Consider the following 26,182-nt stretch of genomic DNA (forward strand, 5'->3'; position numbering starts at 1 on the left):
CCATAATGCATTGGAGGAGAATTTGTCCATTCAGCCCATTGAGTCTACTCTGCTATTCCATCATGGCTGATAAGTTTCTCAACACCATCCTCCTGCCTTTTCCCTGTAGCCCTTGATTACTTGTAAACAATGATTTACAAATATATGAATTAAGATCATAATTAGGCCATTTGCCAGAATCAGGAAACATTGGAAAGTAAATGCCAAGGCAGTGGTGACCCAGTGACGGTCAGTGCCTGGGAAGTATTGATCCAATCACAGTCAGTGCCAGGACAATAGTGATCCAGTGAGATTCCATGCCAGGGAAATGGCAATCCAGTGCGAGTTAGTGTCAGGGAAATGGTGATCCAGTGTGAGTCAGTGTCAGGGAAATGGTGATCCCATGAGAGCCAGTGCCAGGAAAATGCTGATTCAGTGAGAGACAATGTCAGTGAAAGAGTGACCCCACCGGAGTCAATGCCATGTGAACACTAATGCAGTGATAAACAGTGCCAGGGGATGTGTCCCCAGTGACAGGCTGTGTCAGGAGCTGGATATCAATGGGAGTAGTTTTGAAGTTGGGGGGGAAATCATTCAGCCAGTCTCAGTATATCTCAGGGAAGGAGGGAAAGACACAAACAGGATCTTTATGAGATGCTGCAATCATAGGGCAGTGAACACCCCACCGGCCTTACCCTGCTACTGTGAGTAAACAGTGTTCTGTCCATGGTCAGGGAGCAGAATAGCCCCCGTGTCCAAACTGACTGCAGGGAAAGCTGCAGGAAACCCAGGAAATGAAGATGTACAAAATTGAACCCCAAAGGTGAAATTGTTTTCTCCTCATCACCAGAGACTGGGAGATCAATCTTCCAATCCAGTGCATTCCCAAACCGGGAAGAGTGACAACCCTGACCATGTGAGTGGGTAGCAATTACAAACACAGCTTTCCCAAGTGTTCAGTGTTCCCAGGAGCCAGCACACAGAGAGTTAATTATTTGTGAATCCATTGTAATGTCAGAGCTAAGAGAAATTTCCATAACTAATCAGCTGGAATGTTTTTCCACCATGACGTTCCGACCTAAGGATAAGCTGTATTCAAAATCATCTTTATCAAAGAGTATATAAAGAGTGCTCAAACTGCAGATCCACCTGAAGGTGCTGAGAGTCAGTCAGTGCGTTCACGAGTGATCTGACAGAACACCAAGATGCTGAGAATCTTCTTAACTGTGTCTGTCCTTTTTGGGCATCAAATTGCTGCACAGGACCCAGAGCAGGAGGTGATCGACCTCTGTAAGGGTGTTGACTGTGTCGGGCCAGATCAAGTCATCCAGGACACGGTCAGTATAGCTGAGAGTTTCCTCTGTTCTGTCATGTTTGTACCAGTGGAAATTATTCCATGTTGTTTTTAGTCCCTAACCTGCAGTGCACCGACAGTGCACATCCCAACCCTGAACCATGAGGCTGGACTGAAATTACTCCTCCGGCCCCATTCACACTTTCTACATGAGCTGCCATCGCCTGCCTGGCTCCCACTGCCAGCTTGTGCAGTAAGAAGAATATCAGGGCTTCCATCTCCAGCAGCAGGTGAAGGGAGGGGTCAGTGTGCTCACAGAGAGGGGGCTGGTGGGGGACAACACAAGGACTGTAGAGTCAGGGAGCTCTCCTACTGCTCCTGTCTTCACTCAATCTAACCCTGTTTCTGAAAGGCAGCTGATCACAGGCTGAAGGTCTCTGTGTTCAATGTGGAAGAGGCCAAGTCTGGTTGTGAGTGGAATCCCCTCAACCCCAACCCTGGATTGCCCCTTAATTCCACATATTTGTTTCAATGAATTCAAATTATATCATCTGCCCTGCTGGGGTTTAGTCCAGGTCCCTAGAACATGACCTGGGTCTCTGGATTAATACCCTTGTGATAAATCCCATTTGGTGATCACTCCTCATACCTCAAAGAATTTCTCAGTTTAAATAATGTGTTAAAACAGACAGAGAGATGCACCGGGACATGTGGGCATTAACATTGGCTCAATGTAGAAGCATTTCAATAACATTATCTCAATGTTGTTATTGATAACCCAAAGGGATAGAACAGGACAACACGAAAGATGAGAGAGTGAGAGAGAAAGGGAATGAATCAGGAGGTGCTGCTGTCAGGAATCCCATTAAAAACTCCAAACTCTGTTTCAGACTCAGTCCCTCCAGAACATGAAGGCTCTTCCACACCTGGACACTTGGGACAGTTCTCTCAGCATTGACGTACTTTGGTGGGAGTACAGTTTATACCATACAGTGACATTTTTTACTCTCATTTCAGAATTATGATGAGGTGGCATACATAAATGTAAAATATGTTGCGACAGAGGTTCATGGAACGGATTTGGAGCAAGTAGTGGAGCTCGGTCTGGACAATCTGTTCAAGTATTCGCGTTTTGGCAATGCTGAAGGTATATCAGATATCCCATCAAAGTAACAACAGAATATAGTGACTGTTCACTCTTTCACATTTCTTGCTTAATACTTTCTATATTGACAAACACATTGACAAAATATTCCACAATTGTCAATCCCTGGGGATCCCTTGGTCACATGCTGCTATTTAGTCAAAGTGTCACCCTCTTTTGATACATGGCTTTATGGTCCCAGAATCTGGGAAGGTTTCCCTCTTATGGTGGGAGTGGGATTTCAATCTCACTGTCTGACTTCAGCCATGATCGCTGAATTGTCCTCACACAAATAAAGGCTCCCTGCCAGGCATGAAGCCCACTGTTGGAGTCCTTGTGGAAGGTGACACACCGCACATTCACCATCTGCGATTCCCTCCATCTCTCCCAAAGACCCACAAACAGTCTCACTCACTGACATCTCTTTAACGTTGAATGTTGTAATACAATTAAAATAGCTCTGATGGCTTGGACACTGTCCAAAACTATACTGCTGTCCTATTGGTACAGTATTTGTCTTGTCTCCTTGTGGTCTCTGGGCTCTCCTTCTAAAGATGACAAAAGTAATCTCAGCATTGTGAATACTGCAAATCGATTATTTCGCCATTTAGGGAAGGTCTAATTCTTTCTTGGAACAGCTGTTGTGAACCAAAGTTTAAAACATAATTTCTTTGTTCTGCCTCTCACAATGTGATCTATTTCACGCTGGGGAAATCGAGCAGAGGGAAAACCTGTTTACTGCATTGTAAGAGGCCATTCAGCCCATCATGCCTGTGCCAGCTCTCTGAAGGACCACTCACAAAATGCCACTTCTCCACCTTCTCCTCATAGCTCAGCACATTCTCCCCTTTCAGCATCGAATTCAATTTCTGCACAAATGGGTTTTTGGTCACATTGGGAAACTTTTATGTGTGAACAGGGAAAACAGATGTGTATTATGCTCTCGTTTATGAGGTCAAGGTTGGATTTTGTTGGTGGGCCAAAACCCCTGTCATTTGGGAAAACATGGGATTGGTTTATGGTCTTATGATTTAGCTTCTATTTGGGGATTTTCTGCAGTGTTCTTCACTGATGGCAGATGTGTAAAACAGTTGCTCAAGACAGAAAGAGAAACTAAAGTTTGCTGAAGCTCTGGAGGGGATGATAGAGAATGTCAAAGGTGTTTTTGGAATTCAAATAATTTTGGGGTGTGTTTTGAAATCTTTAAATGTACGCACTATGAAAATAATCCACTTCAATCTGTTTTATTTTCACTCCTTATAAATATTGCCTGCTTTACTGTTCAAAGCAATCTGCACGTTTGAGTGCTTGTGGTTTTTGTGACTGGTCTCTCTCTGAACTAAGAACAATTCACAATATGATCGATCCAGCCACAGACCCATCTGGGATCTGATTTGGGCTGTAATACCATCAGCTGGGATCATAATGTTTGGATTTCTGGACATGATTTTTTTAAATTACTGCATTTAAGAAAGATCTATGTCTTTCTTTTTAAAGTCACAACTTGGCGGTGGTTCGGGACCTAAAACAGCAGCATTGAGGTGATGTTTGTTGCACATTTTAATGTTGCTGACAGCTTTGTGGGAGTTAAAGTAATAACAGTGGGTTATTTGATCAAAATTAAAACTAGGGAATTACCAGATAAATGGAAGGTACAATGCAAAGTAGGATCTCAGGCAGATGTGATTGTTCAAGTAATGAGAATGTGTTTCATTCATTCCTGGGGTGTTGGCATTGCTGGCTACACCAGCCTTTATTCCCTATCCCTCCCTGTCTGGACAGCTGTTAAAGGTCAACCACTTTTCCGCACGTTTGGTGTCACATATAGACCAGTCCAGGCAAGGCCAGCAGTTTCTGTCTCCAAAGGGGTGTGACTGAACCAGAATGGTGTTTTATCCCCAACAATGGTTACATGGCTATCAGCTCCAGATTTTTGTTCACCTTTGAACTCAAATTCTACCCTGACTGGATATGAACCGGAGTCCCCAGGACATTACCAAGCTCTCTGGATTAATACATGAGCAATAATACCATGAGACCATGACGTCCCCCCAGTTGAAGAAAGGAAAATGAAAGCATGATGTCACAGGTGAAAGTAACACAGCTAGAGATAGAAATGACAGGCTTTCAGTTTGGAGAAGAACAGAAATAAGGGAAAGAGAATTCAGAGAAAGTTGTAATAGAATGGGAGGAAAAGGTAAGAAAAATTAAAATGGAGGCAAGGTGAAACCAAGGAATCTGAAAGAAAGATAACTTGAATTCTAAAGAGCCAGGGAACTCTGAGAACTGGAGGAGCGAAAGAAAAGCTTCAGTGGGAAAATGAAGAAAGAAGGAGGGAGGAGCTTGGAGGATGATTCTGGTTCCAATCAGGGATTTCCTTAAACCAAGAATCTACTCAGAATCCTTACATTTACTGACAATGGAGTCAAAAGGTCTTGTGCCTCATCTGAAAAGGTTGTTGAACAGAGGATGTGGCTTTGAGAGGTCTGGACCTGAACAGGACAGTGTGTTTTGGCAGGTACAGCTCTGACTGAGTGTGTCAGATTGTCAGAGGGACAAGCGGAGTAGAACTGCAGAGTACAACACAGTCAAAGACACAGTGCTCAATATTTAGGAGATTGTTCCTGAAGCTTCACAATTAACAATTAGGATCGCAAGGAAGAAACCTAATTAAAAATTGTCAAATTTGCAAAAGAGAAGGAAATGCTGTGGGATCAGTGGTTCAGGTGTGAGGGGTTGACTGACCTTCTTCTGCTCTCCGTTTGTATGTTTGTGTCCATGTGTGTTCCTGTATGATGTGGAATTCTCTGCCTGGAATAGTGCAGGAAGTAACTTCAATCACCGCATTCACAGATAAACCTCTAAATAATGAGAGAAAAGATGTGGATGTTTGGAAAGAGAGCAGGTCAGTGTAATGAGCTGGTTACATCAACCAAACAGCCAGCACAGGTGTCCCCTCCCCCAGCGCTGTGTCTCACTGTGAGGCTACTATTCAATCTGTCACATCAGTGTCTGCCCCACTCAGCAATGTCACCCTGACCCCTCACCTGTAACCTCTGACTCACTGTCAGTGACACCACAAATGATCACCGAATAAAATGTTATAACAGGGTTTTTCTCTATCTGCAGAAACAATAGTTCCTATCACTGCACCTTGGGTACTCACTGGATACTTGGTAAATGGAACATTTCCACAGAAATTCAATGTATGTGTGACCATCGTTCCTGAAGTTAACAGTCCGCCCACACCTACAGATCAAACAATTAAACAAAGATCGTTCTTTTTGGGTCAGTTCTTTGTGAGGTGAGTTTTGATGTTGTAATATTGTGATTAATGTTTCTTTATGTATATTCCTGATTGGGTGAAAGGAAAGACTGGTAGGTATAGGGAATGCTGGATGACTAAAGAAATTGAGTGTTTGATTAAGAAAAAGAAGGAACCATATGTAAGGTATAGACAGGATAGATCAAGTGAATCCTTAGAAGAGTATAAAGGAAGTAGGAGTGTACTTAAGAGGGAAATCAGGAGGGAAAAAAGGAGACATGAGAAAGCTTTGGCAAATAGAATTAAGGAGAATCCAAAGAGTTTTTGCAAAAACATACAGGACAAAAGGGTAACTAGGGAGAGAATAGGGCCCCTCAAAGATCAGCAGGGCAGCCTTTGTGTGGAGCTGCTGAAAAAGGGGGAGATACTAAATGAGTATTTCCCATCAGTATTTAATGTGGAAAAGGATATGAACGGTATAGATTGTAGGGAAATCGATGGTGACATCATGCAAAATGTCCATGTTGCAGAGGAGGAAGTGCTGGATGTCTTGAAATGGGTAAAGGTGGATAAATCCCCAGGACCTGATCAGGTGTACCCGAGAACTCTGTGCGAAGCTAGAGAAGTGATTGCTGGGCCTCTTGCTGAGATATTTGTATCATCGATAGTCACAGGTGAGGTGTCGGAAGGCTGGAGGTTGGCAAACGTGGTGCCACTGTTTGAAGAAGGGTGGTAAGAACAAGCCAGGGAACTATAGACCCGTGAGCCTGACGTCGGTGGTGGGCACGTTGTTGGAGGGAATCCTGAGGGACAGGATGTACATTTATTTGGAAAGGCAAACACTTATTAGGGATAGTCAACATGGCTTTTTGCATGGGCAATCACGTCTCACAAACCTGATTGAGTTTTTTGAGGAAGTAACAAAGAGGCTTGATAAGGGCAGAGCAGTAGGTGTGATCTATATGGACTTCAGTAAGGCGGTCGACAAGGTTCCCCATGGGAGACTGATTAGTAAGGTTAGATTTCACGGAATACAGGGAGAACTAGCCATTTGGATACGGAACTAGCTCAAAGGTAGAAGACAGAGGGTAGTGGCGGAGGGTTGTTTTTCAGACTGGAGGCCTGTGACTAGTGGAGTGCTACAAGGATCGGTGCTGGGTCCTCTACTTTTTGTCATTTACATAAATAATTTGGATGCGAGCATAAGAGGTACAGTTAGTAAGTTTGCAGATGACACCAAAATTGGAGGTGTAGTGGACAGAGAAGAGGGCTACCTCAGATTACAACAGGATCTGAACCAGATGGGCCAATAGGCTGAGAAGTGGCAGATGGAGTTTAATTCAGATAAATGCGAGGTGCTGCATTTTGGGAAAGCAAATCTTAGCAGGACTTGTACACTTAATGGTAAGGTCCTGGGGAGTGTTGCTGAACAAAGAAACCTTGGAGTACAGGTTCATAGCTCCTTGAAAGTGCAGTCACAGGTAGATAGGATAGTGAAGAAGGCATTTGGTATGCTTTCCTTTATTGGTCAGCGTATTGAGTACAGGTGTTGGGAGGTCATATTATGGCTGTACAGGACATTGGTTAGGCCACTGTTGGAATATTGCGTACAATTTGGTCTCCTTCCTATCAGAAAGATGTTGTGAAACTTGAAAGGGTTCAAAAAAGGTTTACATGGATGTTGCCAGGGTTGGAGGATTTGAGCTACAGAGAGAGGCTGAACAGGCTGGGGCTGTTTTCCCTGGACCCTCGGAGGCTGAGAGGTGACCTTGTAGAGGTTTACAAAATTATGAGGGGCATGGATAGGGTAAATAGGCAAAGTCTTTTCCCTGGGATCAGGTAGTCCAGAACTCGAGGGCATAGGTTTAGGGCAAGAGGGGAATGATGTAAAAGAGACCTGAGGGGCAACGTTTTCACGCAGAGGGTGGTACGTGTATGGAATGAGCTGCCAGAGGATGTGGTGGAGGCTGGTAGAATTGCAGCATTTGGATGGGTATATGAATAGGAAGGGTTTGGAGGAATATGGGCCAGGTGGTGGCAGGTGGGACTCGATTGGGTTGGGATATCTGGTCGGAATGGACGGGTTGGACCGAAGGGTCTGTTTGCATGCTGTATATCTCTATGACTCTATGACTTATGTCACCATCATTTCAGTGTGGGGTGTACAATGTTACAAATCACACAACACCAGGTAATAGTCCAACAGGTTTAATTGTAAGCACTAGCTTTCGGAGCGCCGCTCCTTCATCAGGTGAAGACACACAGACACACACACACTCTCACACTCACACATGCACTCTCTCACAGACTTAACCCACATGCACACATATACATATATGTATGTGGGGTGAATTTGTACTTGCAGAGTTACATTGTACTTTGCTCAAAAACTGCATGAATCCATGTAGATGAGATTACATTACAGTGTGGAAACAGGCCCTTCGGCCCAACAAGTCCACACCGACCCGCCGAAGCGCAACCCACCCATACCCCTACATTTACCCCTTACCTAACACTACAGGCAATTTAGCATGGCCAATTCACCTGACCTGCACATCTTTGGACTGTGGGAGGAAACCGGAGCACCCGGAGGAAACCCACGCAGACACGGGGAGAACGTGCAAACATGTAAGACTCTGTTAGCTCACTTTTTAAGATAGAATCACATGACGACACAGACAGGGACCACAGGGGGCTAACACCTTCAATATCTCAACATCTTATCTGGGCTGACACCAATTGTTACAGTTAACCTGAGAATGTAACTTTTTAAAAAGATTTTGTGATTTACATATGAAAGAAGTGAAACTATCATGGTCATTCTAACAGATGAGAGACTTAACAAAGAATCAAGGTATTTTTCCATATATAATTTCAGTTACATCACACTGTTAACTTTTGCTGTAAATTCTGTGTCTGACAATTGTGTACTCCACAACCACCTGATGAAGGAGCGGTGCTCCGAAAGCTAGTGCTTCCAATTAAACCTGTGGGACTATACCCTGGTGTTGTGTGATTTGTAACTTTGTACACCCCAGTCCAACACCGGCATCTCCAAATCATTCTCGTCAGGGTAAGACTGAGATTAACAGGTCCATCCAGTTACACTGGGGCATTGGTCAATATGAATGGTGTTGTAGAGTGGTTCATATCTCACAATCTGCAGCTCCACCTCCTGAGAACACAGCCAGTCCTCCACATTCACATTACTCCAGTTCACACAGAGCTGACTCCTGGGTTCTGAAATTCTCATCTGCAGCATGGTTCACATTTTTCACAGAACACTTTCACTTCATTTGAACAAAGGGTCTTTGAAGCAGACCCTTTAGTCAGCTTCACCCTTCTAGGTAATGGCAGATCATCCACTTTAATGAAATATTCCCACAATATTCCCATTCCTATTGATGCTGTTATTGTTGAGTCATAGAGTCACACAGCACGGGAACAGACTGTTCGGTCCAACCAGTCCATGCTGACCATAATCCCACACTAAACTAGTTCCACCTGCTTGGGCTAGGCCCATGTCCCTCCAAACATTTCTTATTCATGTTCTTATCCAAATGTCCCTTAAACATTGTAACTGTACCCATATTCACCACTTTCTTTGGATGTTCATTCCACACACAAATCAGTCTGTGTCTAAAAGTCGCCCCTCATGTCTTTTTTAAATCTGTCTCCTTTCACTTCAATATATTCCCCCTTGTCTTAATTCCCCAATTGAGGGAAGAGACACCTGCCATTCACCATATTTATATCCCTCACGATTTTATAAACCTCTGTAAGGTCACCTTTCAAGCTCCTCTGCTCCAATGAAAGATGTCCCAGCCTATCCAGCCTCTCCTTTCGCTCAAATCCTTCATTCCCGGAAACATCCTCGGTAATCTCTTCTGAAACTTCTCTCCAGCTTTAATAATGCCCATCCTATAACAGAGTGACCAGAACTGGACACATTACTCCAGAAGAGACTTCACCAATCTCCTGTAAAATCTCAACACTGTGTCCCAACTCTAATACTCAAACAGCTGAGCAATGAAGGCAAGTGTGCTCAACGCCTTCTTAACCACTCTGTCTACATTTGATGCAAACTTCAAGGAATTATGTATCTGAACCATTGGGTCACCCTGTTGTACAACATCACAAAAGACCCTACTTTTAATTGATTAAATTCCCTACAGAGTGAAAACAGGTCCTTCGGCCCAACGAGTCCACACTGCCCCTCCGAAGAGTAACCCACCCAGACCCATTTCCCTCTGACTAAAGCACCTAACACTATGGTGTAATTTAGCATGGTCAATTCACCTGACCTGCATATCTTTGGATTGTGGGGGGAAACCCATGCAGACAGGGGGAGAATGTGCAAACTCATACAGACAGTCACCCGAGGCTGGAATCGAACCCAGATCCCTGGTGCTGTGAGGCTGCAGTGCTAACCACTGAGCCACCATGCTGCATGTACATTGCATAACTCATATGAGGTCTACCCTGGCTGACCTCATTACAATCACTGCATCCTGCCTTCTCTGAATCCGAGAATAGAGGCTTGGCCTTTTTCTTTTGTAGCTGCTCCTGGGGTGTTTGAGCATCGGGTCAGATTCCTTTAACACTGCCCCTGAGAGGGGCAGCTTGTGATTGGCAGTAACTTGCCTCTTACCCCTGGAGCATCTCTGAAGACGTTCATTCTGATCTTCAGGCGACAATGGCATCAAGGTGGTGACACCCGCCATGTCCATCTCAGATTCCAAGGTCTCTTCATCGCTTGATGGACAGGGAGAACCCACAGCTTCTGTCAGCCCTTCTGATGTGTCTGGCTTCTCGGATCAGTTTGGATTCCGCACTGTTTGCGCGTTTGCAGCTTTCATGTGGACCATGTGCTTGTTCAGGAATGTCGGACCAACATGAACATTATACATCACTGGCCCTGACCTTGCACTGACCATGCCTCTTACCCATTCAGGGCTCATCCTATGGTTCCTACACTAAACATTGTCCCCTGAAGTAAAGTGTCTTTCGTTCACCAGTGTCTTGTGTCCGGCATCGACATTCCCAATGCCACTGACACCCCCCCATCCCCACTAACCCCCCCAACCCCACCCCACCCCACGCAGGTCTGGGAAGATCAGGTTTAACCTGGTGTGGCATCTTCTCCCCATTAGTAACTCTGTTGGATATATCCCTATAATTGTAAGTGGGGTGGTCCTGTACTCAAATAGGAGCCATAACAGTTTGGTATCTAATGAAGCCATTGGCTGTTCGTTAAGCATGTCTTCAAAGCTTGTACTGTTCTTTCTGCCACACTATTGGATGGTGGATGGTATGGAGCTGTCATTATGTAAAATGCCATTTGACTTTAAGCAATTCTCCAATTCTCTGCTGGTAACTGATGGCCCTTTATCTGTGACCAACAGTACTGGGAGGGCGTGTCGTGCAAAAGATGCAGCTTTTCTATTGTCGTCCCCATGTTTGATGAATGTACTCTATGCACATCCATCCACTTTTTGTGGGCACCTACAATGACTAAGAACATTGAGCCTGTGAAAGGAGCCTGCAGAATCAATGTGTAACCGAGTCCAGGATTTACCGGCCATTCCCAAGAATGTGGGGGAGCTGCTGGTTGTAATTGTTGCCCTTTTTGGCACTCTGGGCACTGCCCCACAAATGTGGTTATGTCTGCATCTAATCCTGGCCATCCGATGTAAGTTCTTGCCAAAATCTTCATTTTGAAAACACCTGGATGACCCTGATGGAGTTCAGCCAGTATCTGGTGGTGACCTTTGCTCCCCATAACAAATCGCCATTGTCTCCAGGTCCAAAAAGGTTTCAGGTCTGGTTGTGATGGTCCTTTGGTTTCACCCATCACCACCAGCTGTTTTAGTTCTGCCAGGACCAGATTTTTCTGTGTCTAAAGTCTGATATGATCAGCTGTGAAGTGTGTCCATAACATTTCAAACCACGACGGACTCTTCCTGTGGTACTACCACCAGAGGTGTATCTGCCATTAGGAGGCGGCACAATGCATCTGCATTTGTTACTTGGCCTTCCTGATGGTGTTCCAACTTGTAATTATACACACTTAGTATCATAGCCCACCATGGGAGTGAGTCTGAAGCTAGGGCCGGCACTGCCTTGTCCTCTTTCAGGAGACCAGAAGGGGTTTGGGGGTCTATTCTTATTACACATTTACATCCAGAAAGGTATTGGTGGAACTTCCTGACTCCAAAGTATGACCATCAAACCTTCCTTCTCAATCTGGGCATGTTTACGCCTTACATTAGCCAGTGTCCTGGATGCGTACGCAATTGGGCGTTGCTCTCCATTGTGCCACCTACCAGCCAATGGGAGCCTGATTGCTAAATGGGGAGGCATCACATGTCAATAGCAGATCTCACTTGGGATGATAGCTGTTTCTTCACTTCCCTGAAAGCTGTGCCTTGGCTACATGCTCATTTCCAAGCTAACCCTTTTCTAAGAATTGATGCAAAGTGCTGGGAAGGAGGCTCGGTTATACACGAGCATTCCGTAATAATTCACCAGCCCAAGCAAGGACCTAAGCTCCCATACAGACATGGGAGCCGGGGCACCTTTGATCGCCCTCATTTTATCTTCCAACAGGAGTAACCTGGCCTTGTCAACGCTGTGTCCCAAGTAGGTCACTTGGGGGTGCCTGAACACACTTTTGTTTCCACTCTAAGGTGTATAACCACCTGGGAGAAATGTCTAAAGAATATGTTAAAGTTGTCGAAGAGTTCTGTATTGGTCTTCCCTGCTATTAGCGTGCCATGGTGGAAAATGTTCTCCATCATCCGCTGAAAGGTTACACAGGCTGACAATACCCAAATGGCAGTCCCATATACTGGTACAATCCCAAATGGGTATTTACTGTAGTATACTTCTGGGAATGCTCATCTAACTCCAATTGCAAGTATAGGTGGCTCATGTCCAGCTTTGTGAGGGACTGGCTCCTGCCAGCTTTGCATATAAACCACCTGGGTGAGGGATTGGGTATTTATCCAGCCGCAAGAAACGGTTTACCATTGGTTTAAAATCCCCACAAAGGTGAACCAACCCATCTAGTTTCACAATCTAGTTTCACAATCAGTCCGATTGGTGCTGCCAATTTCCCAAACTGGACCGCTCTGATGATTCCATCACATTCCAGCCTCCTGATTTCTGCCTCGACTTTTGCCCGTAAGGCAGTTGGCTGTGGGCGAGCTTTCCAAGATCGTGGAATTGCTTCCTGGCCAACTATCCCTTGATAGTCCCTAGACCTTCCTGAAAAACGTCTAGGTATTTAATTAGAACTTCACTCAGGCAGCCATTTTCTAATCAAAAAGGTTTGCCCCATCAAGCTTGGGCCCAAGCCTTTTAGAACAATCAGCGGTACCTGAACCAGCTTATAAGAGACACAGAGCTGAAAATGTGTTGCTGGAAAAACGCAGCAGGTCAGGCAGCATCCAGGGAACAGGAGAATCGACGTTTCGGGCACAAGCCCTTCTTCAGGAATGTCTCCTTTCAGAGACACAACCAAAGTTGGATCGGTAATCTGTAAATGTTCTGTGCTGTGGGTCCTCAATCTAGCCGAGGTCTTGAGTAAACAAGTGTTGGAATTCCAAGTCAATTTTGCGATCTGTGATCACTGAAATGGCCAGGCTGGTTTCAACCTCCATTAGAACCAGGTGCCCATTTAACTACATGTTTATTTTAATTCCTTCGAATTTGGAAGTTGTTAAAAAATGTAACTGTTCCAAACCAGATGTGAGTGGACTTCCCAGGGTGTGCACTCGCCTGGATACTGACCTATAATTTTCCTCATTCAATTTAGGTCGAGTGGGATACTTTTGCTGTCACAAGTCCTAAAACCGGAAGCAACTACAATTGCTTGCTGGCCTGGATCCCGAAGAAAATTTTAACCCTTTGGTCAAGGCTTGTCTATGTCTTGGGGTTTTGATGTGATCTGACCTGGTGGCTCTCTGTTCAGTGTATGTCCTGAGTGAGGCTTTGCAATTGCCTTCACTCAAGTGGTGTTCCCCAGACTCACTTAGACTGGTAAGGATATCCACTTCCATCGGAATATCCCACAACTTATATGCCCCGCTCACCACATTTGCCAACGATAAAGCCAGTTGTAGTCCCTGTTTGAAGTCCAATTGGGCTTTAAATAGTAGGTGTTTTTGCATAGTTACATCATCATTAATGAGTGTCTCAGCATCTCATTAAGGGTTAAACCAATGTTACCTGCCTCTGCCAGTTGTCTTAACCTAATCAAAAATACTGATATGGATTCTCCAGTTTTCAAATTGCTGAGTAAAAACGATAGCAATTCAGAATTAGATGAGGCTTGGCATTGTAATATTCCTTAACTAAATCCATCAACTCGTGAAAGGTTTTGGTATCTGGTTCTTCAGGCTGGGTTAGGCTCCTAATATCTGAAAAAGCAGCAGGTCCAAAAGCTATCAGGAGAATTAATCATAGCTTTACATCTGTCCCAATGTCATTTGCCCATTTAAAAATAAAACAAGGACACATTCTGTCCACATACTGGGTCCAGTCATTGGCAAGATCGAACAAATCAAACTTCCCAAATAACAGCATGATGCCAGAAATGCTCACCCCAGCTCAAAGGCACCTGTTGCAAGCAAACTTCTTCAGGAGCACACTTTGCTCTCGTCACCACTCAACTCCATACAGGCCAGTATCCCGTCACCAAGTCACCCTTTATTTAATCATGGAAAGTCCTTTGACACTGATCCAGCTTCGTCAGAACCATCCCAGAGTGTGAGAATGTCTGATACTCTTGTCCTTGTCTATCAGCCAGGGCTCCCTAATTGGAGGATGTTAATCTGGTCCAATCAAGGAACTCCTATTCTCTGAACTCTATCTGGCTGACCTTGTTACAATCCTGATAGATATCCTCCCCTCTGCAATCCTTCCCCAGCACAGCAGCCAGTAAATGGACTTGCTTGCTAAAGGTTGTTGCCTGATAAAGATTCTGAGAGGTAGTAAATTCTAAAATGTGCAGCTTGTTACGAGTACACAAATATAGCATGTGGTCATTCATTAAGGTGTGTTTTGAGCAGAACAAGTCAGGGTTCCACTGAATTCACTGGTAAAGAAAAACAATCAGTGTAAGCTATTTGTTTCAGGAGCTCTGAACTTGGGTTGATTCCCTCACTTTACCAATTTCTTTTACTGTACATTCATAGGTATCTTGTGCCTTTCTCTTTAATATGAAAACTCCTGATTCAGTTTGTCGGATGTTCAGAAATGCTTGGGGCCAATGCAGAGGTCAGGTACTCTTTAATGATCAGTTCACCATTTTGGTAAATCCTCCAAACCTCACCGTTATTTACATGGCCAGTCAGAAATGTGGTCTATTACCCAGCTGGACAGGTGCAACAAGATTCATGAAGCTCAGTGCTAGCCAGGACTCAGCACTGCATTGGAACAGTGTCGCTGTTACCACCAGTGAAGTCCATCCTCTCAGTCACTGGCACATCAAGACTGCATTAATGTACAACTTATAAGGATATTGTTCGCCAAATTGATTTTGTGCCTGATACCAACACTCCCAATGACCCTTACTACTGAGAGTCACATGAGCAGTGATATCATAATAGAATTGTACAGCATGGAGACAGGCCTTTCAGTCCAACTCGTCCATGCCAGCCAGGTGTCCTAAACTGAACTAGTCCGATTTGCCTGCGTGTCCCGCTAAACCTTTCCTATCCATGTACCCATGGAAATGTTTTTTAAATATTGTAATGGTAGTCAGTTCTACCACTTCCTCTGGCAGGTCATTCCATGCACACACCACCATCTAAGAAAATGTTGCCCCTCAGGTCCCTTTTAAATCTTTCCCCTCTCACCTTTCAACCTATGCCCTCTAGTTTTGGACTCCCCCACTGTGGGGAGAAAACCTTGGCTATTTTCCATATCGATGCCTCTCATGATTTTATAAACAGAACCCACTCACTTCACTTTCACCTCCAAATTTCTCTCCTACTCATGCATCATTCTGACTTGGCCATTTGTCACTGATCACCGAACCATCTCAGAATTCCCTACCTGAACACATTCTGGAGGGGTATTGATGACATGATCTCTCCAGTCTTGTGAGGACTGAATCCACAGCGCAGCATATGGTCCACACCTCAGATTGAAGAGATACAGAACCTCTGATCCTGACCACCCTGTGTGAAGGATCAGTGAGAAGAGGGTGGCATTTAACCTGGTGGAGCAGCAAAGGTCATTGACCTTCCTCTACACTAACCCAGTGTCTGCCACTGACCAGGCTGGCAAGGTCAGGTGTTGTGCCTTCCTTTGGCAGTGCCATGAGAACATGGAACATAGAACATAGAAAAATACAGCGTAGTACAGGCTCTTTGGCCCTCGATGTTGCGTCGATCAAAGCCCACCTAACCTACACTCGCCCACTATCCTCCATATGCCTATCCAATGCCCGCTTAAGTGCCCATAAAGAGGGAGAGTCCACCACTGCTACTGGCAGGGCATTCCATGAACTCACGACTCGCTGAGTAAAGAATCTACACCTAACATCTGTCCTATACCTACCACCCCTTAATTTAAAGCTATGCCCCCTTGTAATAGCTGACTCCATACATGGAAAAAGGTTCTCATGGTCAACCTTATCTAAACCCCTAATCATCTTGTACACCTCTATCAAGTCACCCCTAAACCTTCTTTTCTCCAATGAAAACAGCCCCAAGTGCCTCAGCCTTTCCTCATACGATCTTCCTACCATACCAGGCAACATCCTGGTAAACCTCCTCTGCACCCGTTCCAGTGCCTCGACATCCTTCCTATAGTATGGCGACCAAAACTGCACACAATACTCCAGATGCGGCCACACCAGAGTCTTATGCAACTGCAACATGACCTCAGGACTCCGGAACTCAATTCCTCTACCAATAAAAGCCAGTACGCCATACGCCTTCTTCATAGCACTATTTACCTGGATGGCAACTTTCGGAGATCTATGTACATGGACACCAAGATCCCTCTGCTCATCCACACTGCCAAGTATCTGACCATTAGCACAGTACCCCATCTTCTTGTTACTCTTACCAAAGTGAATCACTTCACACTTACCTACATTGAACTCCATTTGCCACCTTTCTGCCCAGCTCTGCAGCTTACTTATATCCCGCTGTAACCTGCCACATCCCTCCGCACTGTCAACAACTCCACCGACTTTCGTATCATCCACAAACTTGCTCACCCAACCTTCTAGCCCCTCCTCCAGGTCATTTATAAAAATGACAAACAGCAATGGTCCCAAAACAGATCCTTGCGGAACACCGCTAGTAACTGCACTCCAAGATGAACCTTTACCATCAACTACTACCCTCTGTCTTCTTCCAGCCAGCCAATTCTTAATCCAAACCTCCAACTCACCCTCAATGCCATACCTCCGTATTTTATGCAGTATGGGGAACCTTATCAAACGCCTTACTAAAATCCATATACACCACATCTACTGCTTTACCCTCGTCCACCTCCTTAGTCACCATCTCAAAGAATTCAATAAGGTTTATGAGGCACGACCTGCACTTCACAAAACCATGCTGACTATCCTTGATCACATTATTCCTATCCAGATGTTCATAAATCCTATCCCTTACAATTCTCTCTAAGACTTTGCCCACAACAGAAGTGAGACTCACCGGCCGATAGTTACTAGGGTTATCCCTACTCCCCTTCTTAAACAAGGGAACCACATTTGCTATCCTTCAGTCTTCTGGCACTATTCCTGTAGACAACGAGGACATAAAAATCAAGGCCAGTGGCTCTGCAATCTCCTCCCTTGCTTCCCAGAGAATCCTAGGATAAATGCCATCAGGCCCAGGGGACTTAACTATTTTCACCCTTTCCAGAATTTCCAACACCTCTTCCCTACATACCTCAAAGCCATCCATTCTACTTAATTGTGACTCAGTACTCACATTGATAACAATGTCCTGTTCCTGAGTGAATACTGACGAAAAGTATTCATGTGTCTCCCCAATCTCTTCAGCCTCCACACGAAACTTCCCACTACTATCCTTGACTGGACCTATTCCTACCCTAGTCATTCTTTTATTCCTGACAAACCTATAGAAAGCCTTAGGGTTTTCCCTAATCCTACCAACTAAGGACTTTTCATGCCCCCTCCTTGCTGCTCTTAGCTCTCTCTTCAGATCCTTCCTGGCTACCTTATAACCCTCAATCGCCCCAATTGAACCTTCACGCCTCATCTTTACATAGGCCGCCCTCTTCCGTTTAACAAGGGATTCCAATTCCTTATTAAACCACGGGTCCCTCACACGACCCTTTCCTCCCTGCCTGACAGGTACGTACTTATCAAGGACACTCAATAGTTGCTCCTTGAACAAGCTCCACATATCAATTGCGCCCTTCCCTTGAAGCCTACTTTTCCAAGCCACGCATCCTAAGTCGTGCCTCACCGCATCATAATTTCCCTGCCCCCAGCTATAACTCTTGCCCTGCAGTGCACACTTATCCCTCTCCATCACTAGAGTAAAAGTCACCCAATTGTGGTCACTGTCCCCAAAGTGCTCACCTACCTCCAATTCTAACACCTGACCTGGTTCGTTACCCAGAACCAAATCCAGTATGGCCTCACCTCTTGTTGGCCTGTCTACATATTGTGTCAGGAAACCCTCCTGCACACATTGGACAAACACCGACCCATCTAACGAACTCGAGCTATAGCTTTCCCAGTCAATATCTGGAAAGTTAAAGCCCCCACAACAACCACCCTATTACTTTCACTCTTCTCCTGAATCATCCTCGCAATCCTTTCTTCTACATCTCTAGGACTATTAAGAGGCCTGTAGAAAACTCCCATCAGGGTGAGCTCACCTTTCCTATTCCTAACCTCAGCCCAAGCTACCTCTGATGGCGAGTCTTCATCCATCGTCCTTTCCACCGCTGTAATACTATCTTTGAGAAGCAATTACACCTCCCCCTCTTTCACCCCCACCTCTGACCCTACCAAAACATTTAAACCCTGGAACCTGCAACAGCCAATCCTGTCCCTGTGCTACCCATGTCTCCGTAATAGCCACAACATCGAAGTCCCAGTTACCAACCCACGCTGCAAGTTCACCGACCTTATTTCGTATACTTCTTGCATTGAAGTATACACATTTCAAGCCACTTCCCTGTTTACAGGCACCCTCCTTTGAGATTGATGCCATGTTCCTAACCTCCCTACACTCCAGGTCCTGCATCCTAAAGCTACAGTCTAATTTCCCATGCCCCTGCAGAGTTAGTTTAAACCCCCCCCAAGAGCACTAGCAAACCTCCCACCAAGGATACTGGTGCCCCTCAGGTTCAGGTGTAGACCATCCTATTTATAGAGGTCCCACCTTCCCCAGAAAGAACCCCAGTTATCCAAATACTGGAATCCCTCCCTCCTGCACCATCCCTGTAGCCTCGCATTTAATTGTTCTCTCACCCTATTCCTCGACTCTCTATCACGTGGCACGGGTAACAAACCAGAGACAACAACTCTGTTTGTTCTAACTCTGAGCTTCCAACCTAGCTCCCTGAAAGCCTGCCTAACATCCTCAGCCCTCTTCCTACCTATGTCGTTGGTGCCAATGTGGACCACGACTTCGGGCTGCTCCCCTTCCCCCTTAAGGACCCGGAAAACACAATCAGAGACGTCACATACCCTTGCACCTGGAACGCAACATACCAAACGTGAGTCTTTCTCGCCCGCACAAAACCGCCTATCTGTGCCCCGGACTATCGAGTCCCCAATAACTATTGCTCTGCTCTTCTCCACCCTTCCCTTCTGAACAGGATGTCCCTCCTCTGCTCTGCCCGATCCACAAGGATCTCAAGGTCGCTGTCTATAAAGTGAGGTGCTGATTTCTCCTTGTCTGATACCATGCCAAATATATGGAAGTGGGCAGTCAGGGACTGACTGCGCTTGTCCAGATGCATAATGTGCTCGGGATCCCAGGATATCTCCACAGTGGAGGGTACTTCTGTCTACAGAGAGAATTAGGCTAGCATCAGACGAGAGGGGACTATTACCCAGTTAATGAGGCAAGTTTGGAGTGAACCAAGAGAAGTACAGCCCTTTAGCCCACCAGACTGTGCTACCACGAGATGCCTTTCTAAACTAAAACCATTTTGCTTCTCCACTGTCAGTGTTCCTTTGTTCTCTGCCGAATCATCTGTTTATCAATTTGAATTTCAGAACCATGAGATCATACTGCAGCTGTACAAAGCTGTTATGGCCCCATTTGGAGTATTGCGTACAGCACTGGTCACCGCGTTATAGGAAGGATGTGGAAGCTTTGGAAAGGGTTCAGAGGGGATTTACTAGGATGCTGCCTGGTATGGAGGGGAGGTCTTACAAGGAAAGGCTGAGGGACTTGAGGCTGTTTTTAATGAGAGAAGAAGATTGAGAGGTGACTTAATTGAGACGGACAAGATAATCAGAGGTTTAGACAGAGAGATACTGAGAGCCTTTTTCCTCAGATGGTGATGACTAGCATGAGGGTGTGTAGCTTTAAATTGAGGAGTGACAGATATAGGACAGATGTCAGAGATTGTTTCTTGACTCAGAGGGTAGTAGAGGCGTTGAACGCACTGACTGCAACAGAAGTAGACTCGCCAAATTTAAGGGTATTTAATGGTAATTGGATAGGCATATGGACGAGAATGGAATAGTATGGGTTAGATGGGCTTCAGATTGGTTCCATAGGCTGATGCAACATCGAGGGCTGAAGGGCCTGTACTGCGCTGCAATGTTCTATGTTCTATGTTCTATGATCTAAGTCCTGCTTTTGCTTGTTTTACCAAAATACAACAGCATAATTTATCCAAATTAACTCGATACGCCTCTCCTCAGCCTATTGACCCAATCGATCAATAACTCTTTGCAATCTTACGTAAACCTCTTCACTGTCCACTACACCACCAATTTTACTGCCATCCACAATCTTACTAACCATGCCCTCTATATTATTTCAAACTGTATCAATATCTGTCTGATCAGACTCAGTGACTGAGCTTCCACACTTCAGCAGGCAGTCTTCCAGAATCAATAAAACTGTGAAGATTTCAGAGTAAAACCCAATACATCCACATCTCTCTAGCCAACTCTATCAATATGATGGGATATGGATAGTCAGGTCCAGAGTTGTGTCAGATTTCATCCGATCAATTTGTGTAATACTATTTGTTCACTAAGACTAATCTTCTCCAACTCCCTATTCTCACCAGTCCCTTGGGTTTCTGTTATTTTTGAGAGATTATTTTATCTCCCTTTCCGAATGCAGACACAGCATAATTGTTATTTAACTTCAGTGGAGAACCCCAAACATCTTACTTCTTTGAGATGTCTGATATCTGAGGAAGTGAAAATGTACCGTTATAAGGACAGAGGGTGATGTCAGAGTTTGAGATGTCAGTCCCATGAGGAACACCCTCTCAGTTCCCAGAAAACTCTCTATAACCCGGGAAGAAAACAGTGAGGTCTGTGGGAATTTTGTTTGATTTCAAATAAATGTCTGACAATATCTCTTTGTAAATCAGATTTTGTAGCAGAAAGGATATAGCTGAGGGATTCTTTATCCCAAAGGGTGTAGTTCTAATAGATGCGATTGTGAGTCGGTAGCTCACAGGCGGTAATTGAATGGAGGTGATCAGTGTCTCGCCCACTGACTGGAGAGCTGATAAGGGCCCCACATCAGCCCTCTCAGGGAAAGCTTGCTGCATTCAGTGACCCTCAAGCACTGCTGGCTCCTGGCTGCTGATGGCACTGTACCTGAGAGACCTAGCATCAGCACTGACTCCCAGGCTGATAGGTGTGTGATACCAGGTAGAGGATCACAGAACACTGTCATGGGGGTGTGGTGTGAGTGAGGTGGTCAGTAGAAAGGGCAGGAGTGTGGGTCCCTCTAATGGCCAGATCCTGATGTTGATTTATTTTCTTCTTCGTTCATGAGATTTGGGTTTGACCCATCCCTGATTGCCCTGGAGATGGCGACGGTGAGCTGAGTTCACGAACTGCTGCCATCCTTTGGGTACTTGGGCATCCCAAGTGGGCGGCACGGTGGCACAGTGGTTAGCACTGCTGCCTCACAGCGCCAGAGGCCCGGGTTCAATTCCCGACTCAGGCGACTGACTGTGTGGAGTTTGCACGTTCTCCCCGTATTTGCGTGGGTTTCCTCCAGGTGCTCCGGTTTCCTCCCACAATCCAAAAATGTGCGGGTCAGGTGAATTGGCCATGCTAAATTGCCCGTAGTGTTAGGTTAAAGGGGTAAATGTAGGGGTATGGGTGGGTTGCGCTTCGGCGGGCCGGTGTGGACTTGTTGGGCCGAAGGGCCTGTTTCCACACTGTAAGTAATCTAATCTAAAAAAAAACAATGCTGTCAGAAAGGGAGTTCCAGGTATTTGATCCAGTGACACTGAAGGAACCGTGATATATTTTCAAGTCAGGGTTGTGTGTGGTTTGGAGGGGATCTTGCAGGAGGTGGTGTTCTCATGTAATTACTGCCCTCAGTCCTTCTAGAGAGTAGAGAGCACAGATTTGGATGTTGATGCCAAAAAAGCAAGCTGATTGGTTGCAATACAATCTGAGGGATTTTCCAGCCTTCCCTGTACAGGCAAGTGGTGTGTAGTCTATCCCACTCCTGACCTGTGCCTTGTTAATGGTGGACAGGGTTCAGTGAGATACTGCAGTGTATCTTGTAGATGGTACACGTTGTTAACTTTGTGTGTTGATGGTGGGAGGAGACATTTCCAAAGGAGCTGATTTCCGGGGCCGAGGTGAGAGAGACCACCCTTGTCATCGAGGCTGTGTCTGAACAAATGTGATATTAAGGAGTTCCAGCAAAACTGGAATCAGTGGGAACTGGGAAAACACCACATGTCATTTCATTGCCCATCTTTCTAAGTGATCTCTATTTGTTGCTGTATCCGTTGACAACCTTCCTCACTGTCCATAACTGCACCAATTTGGTTTGCACCACATAACTGTCAGGCACTGACCATCTCCAACAAGAGAGAAGGTAAACATCACCCACTGACATTCAATGGCATCACAGTCACTGGATCCACTTCAGTGAAAACAGACACAACATATTCATTCAGCTCCTCGACCACTTCTCTATTCCTGAAAATAAATCCATCCAACTCTGCCTGGAATGGACCCACATCCATTTTAGCCAAATCATCACCAGTGGAAGCTTTCACAGTCCATTTTTGATTTTTATGGATTACATTCATATTCAATTCTCCTGTTCCTTACAAGTTTCATGGTCCTCCTTTGCGGAACCATTCTAGTGAGGACTCTCTGCAACCTCTTAAGGAGACTCATGTATTCCCTAAAATGTGATCATCAATGGCCACAATGGTCATAACAGAATTTCATAGGGGTTCAACAAAACTTCCTCGATTGGGGAATCAATCATCTCGTTATAAACTCAAGGCCCTGTTTGCTTTGCTATTCACTCTCTCAATAAAGATCAGTGCACCAAGATTTCCCAGTCCCTCTGCCATGCAATGTTTTGAACAGTGCTGTTAAGTTTATGTCGACTCTCAGAATTCCTCACCAAACCTGTATCCCCTTATTGGCCACGGGACTGTCCATTCTGATTGCTTTTCGATTCTGTTCCTGTAATCATGATGGAACGGAATGATGGAGGGTTCCCAATGGGCTGAAAGCCTGACTCCTGTTGCTGTTACCCTGTAACCTACTCTGATTCAGACAGGTTTTGTCGCGAGGAATGAGAATTAAATGTTTATATTCTTAATTCTGTTGCAGGACTATTCCCAACATAACTGATGGGAAACAATATGAAGAACTGGTCCTTGATTTCCTGAAAGACTTGGAAAAAGACAAGAGAATGTTTCATGGGATGTTTCTTATCTTTTGGTATAAGAAACATGGACTAACACAAATAGCTTTAGAAAAGGAATTGGAATGAAACCTTTCTAGAAGGTTCTGTTACCTTTATTCATTTTGAACAGTGAGATGTGCTTAATTCTAAAACTGTTTTGTCTTCCCCAAACTACAGATTGCATTAACCTAGACTACTGTGCCTAACTCTGGTCTCCGTACCTCGAGAAAGATATACCCTTCTCCCTCACTTCCAGTGAATGTAGTGACTGTTCCTTAGACATATTAGGGACATATGCCCACTTTGGGCTTATGCCCGAAACGTTGATTCTCCTGCTCCTTTGATGCTGCCTGACCTGCTGCGCTTTTCCAGCAACACATTTTTAAGCAATTCCACCAATGTCCTATCTCAGAAATCCCGGTGTCCTGTTTATAAACACTGCCCTCTACTGGCAGTCAGTTATTGTATTTCCAATCAAGAATACAAGCATTTATTCTTCATTCAAAATTATTCAGTTGCATTAACATCAAAAGAGAGTATTTTGTTCTCCGTTTACAGTCACTGTTCCCACTGGTTTTTTAGTCTAATGATTCCAATCAATGGAATTATCCAAGTTATACTGCATTGGCCCCGGAATTCTGATCAGGTTCAGTCGTTGTCACCGACACACTTCCCCCATTCCCCCTGACCCGACAACACCCCCGACATGACCATGTCAGACCAGACAAACCCCCTCCACCTGACACCCATGACCCAGCTGGTCCCGAAACTCCATCACCTTCTCACCAACCCCAGGAGTCTACAGATCCCTCATCACTGACCCACAACTCCCCTTCACCCCAACCACAGCTCCATTGGAACAGGACACCTCCCCCCACCCACCCCATTACCAGCAAAACAACAGCTCCTCCACTTCACCATCCTTCACACCCTACTCAGCCCAACCCCACTAGACCGGAAAGCTGCCCCTGAACAGACACCCCCTGCCCCTGCCAATGGGATTGGGACTGACAGCTAACTGCATTCCCCCATCACCACCCAATACCCACCCAGCCCCTACCTCACTAACCTGAAACCCCACCCACAGTGACGCAGGTAGAAGTGACCCTCCGTCCTGACCAGGTAGCCCCGCACCCCATCCCTAAACCATCAGGACCTGGCATATCCCCACCCTCCATACAATCCCAGCAGATCCATTAATCCCATTCCACTCCATTCTGATCCCAGCAAAACCAACATGCCCCCTCTACACCAACCTGATCTCTTGTCAGACCCCAAAGGTTCTCTCACTTACCTGACAATATACCCCTCCACCCTGACACCATTCTTTCCCACTACCCTGGTCCTCTACCTTCCTCACCCACCTGCAGCCCCACCCCCTCCTGCCCATCATTCACCCTCCACACTTCCGTCTACTCTCACCTCCGCACGATGGTTTTCAGCTGTCCTGGGGGCTGTACTGTCTTGTCTTTCCCCTGGGTCATAAAAAAGACCATCCACCATTCAATGAGATCATTGCTGATCTTCTCCTTCCAATCCACTTTCCCACACTGTCCCTCGATTGGGTAATCTGTCCAATGATGTCATTGCACTCACTGTAGTTCACTCTTGGGTACGGAGAGTAAAACAACTGATGTCATCCACTGCTACAACTGAAGTGAGATTTTTGTACTCTTCACCCCCTTTGTAATAAAGGATAAGATACTGTTTGTTTCTCCAGTAGCTTGCTGAACCTGTCCATTAACGCTCTGTGTTTGATGTTTGAAGGACATCCAGGTCATTCTGAATGCTACCATTTTCCAGTCACTCACCAATTCTAAACATTCCACTGGGATATTTTTTCCATATTTGGCTACCATCACATTTCCCCAAATTCTATCCCATCTGCCCAGTTCCTGCCCCCTCCCTCAAACCCATATGGAGGAACCATGTGGTCTTCCAGCCACACATTAACCAGACATCAGGTTCCAGCTCTGGTCGCTCTGACTGTCCCTGACAGAGTTGTCCTGGATGCTCGTGTTCCTTTTAATATCCTTTATAGTGAGGATTTCTCTTCAAAACTAAATTATTGCTCCATGTTTCAGATTCATTTGGTCATTGGTGACATCAGTTTAAAGACTTCTTCCAGCACGTACAGAGGGTTAAATTCAATTGTAGATGGGGAGCTGGGTCCTTCACTGGGAAGCAGGGATTAAATGTTCTATTCTCTAATCTTGTTTGAAATGAATGAATCGTGTACAGCCTGAGACAGGATGGTCCTGGTGATGGATTATACTTCTGTTTAATCTCAGCCATGCTGGGTCAGAATGTTTCACGTTGATGTGGTCAGAGCTCATTGACAGTGGGAGGGATTACAGAGCCTGGTTGTTTGAGGTTGGTTGGTGCTGGAACTGTCCTGTGGAGTATTCCTACATGGAATAGATTTGTGTTCCATCAATACTCATTGTTGTGACCCTTTTGGAATGATATCCCACCTTCATCTGAAAGTTAGTGACACATGAGAATCAGTCAGCTTTGTGCTGTGGTGTCTGAGGTCAGAGGTTTCACTTGTTGAACTCTGCAGCACAAGGGAAGGGGGCAGGAGAGTGGGAGCTTTCATTGAGGCTCAGGACCAGGAG

At 45.4% G+C, this 26,182-nt stretch overlaps 1 protein-coding gene across 1 annotated transcript; it reads left to right on the forward strand.

Moving 5' to 3' along the window:
- The first annotated feature begins 1,178 nt into the window (after positions 1-1,178).
- Positions 1,179-25,817, forward strand: LOC148151759 (uncharacterized). Its single transcript, XM_087976539.1, has 4 exons — positions 1,179-1,316; positions 2,291-2,420; positions 5,547-5,721; positions 23,489-25,817. Exons 1-4 carry the CDS (start codon positions 1,185-1,187, stop codon positions 23,649-23,651), a joined length of 600 nt encoding a protein of 199 aa, XP_087832665.1. The 5' UTR covers positions 1,179-1,184; the 3' UTR covers positions 23,652-25,817.
- The last annotated feature ends 365 nt before the right edge of the window (positions 25,818-26,182 follow it).

This window comes from Chiloscyllium plagiosum, unplaced genomic scaffold, assembly GCF_037043375.1.
Source record: "Chiloscyllium plagiosum isolate Xiang-an unplaced genomic scaffold, Cpla_swu_hap1 HiC_scaffold_3, whole genome shotgun sequence".
NCBI lineage: Eukaryota > Metazoa > Chordata > Chondrichthyes > Orectolobiformes > Hemiscylliidae > Chiloscyllium > Chiloscyllium plagiosum.

Coding starts and splice junctions, on each gene's coding strand:
- LOC148151759 (XM_087976539.1), top strand. CDS start 1,185: ATGCTGAGAATCTTCTTAACTGTGTCTGTCCTTTTTGGGCATCAAATT. Junction 1,317..2,290: donor ATCAAGTCATCCAGGACACG/GTCAGTATAGCT, acceptor CTCTCATTTCAG/AATTATGATGAGGTGGCATA. Junction 5,722..23,488: donor TTGGGTCAGTTCTTTGTGAG/GTGAGTTTTGAT, acceptor ATTCTGTTGCAG/GACTATTCCCAACATAACTG.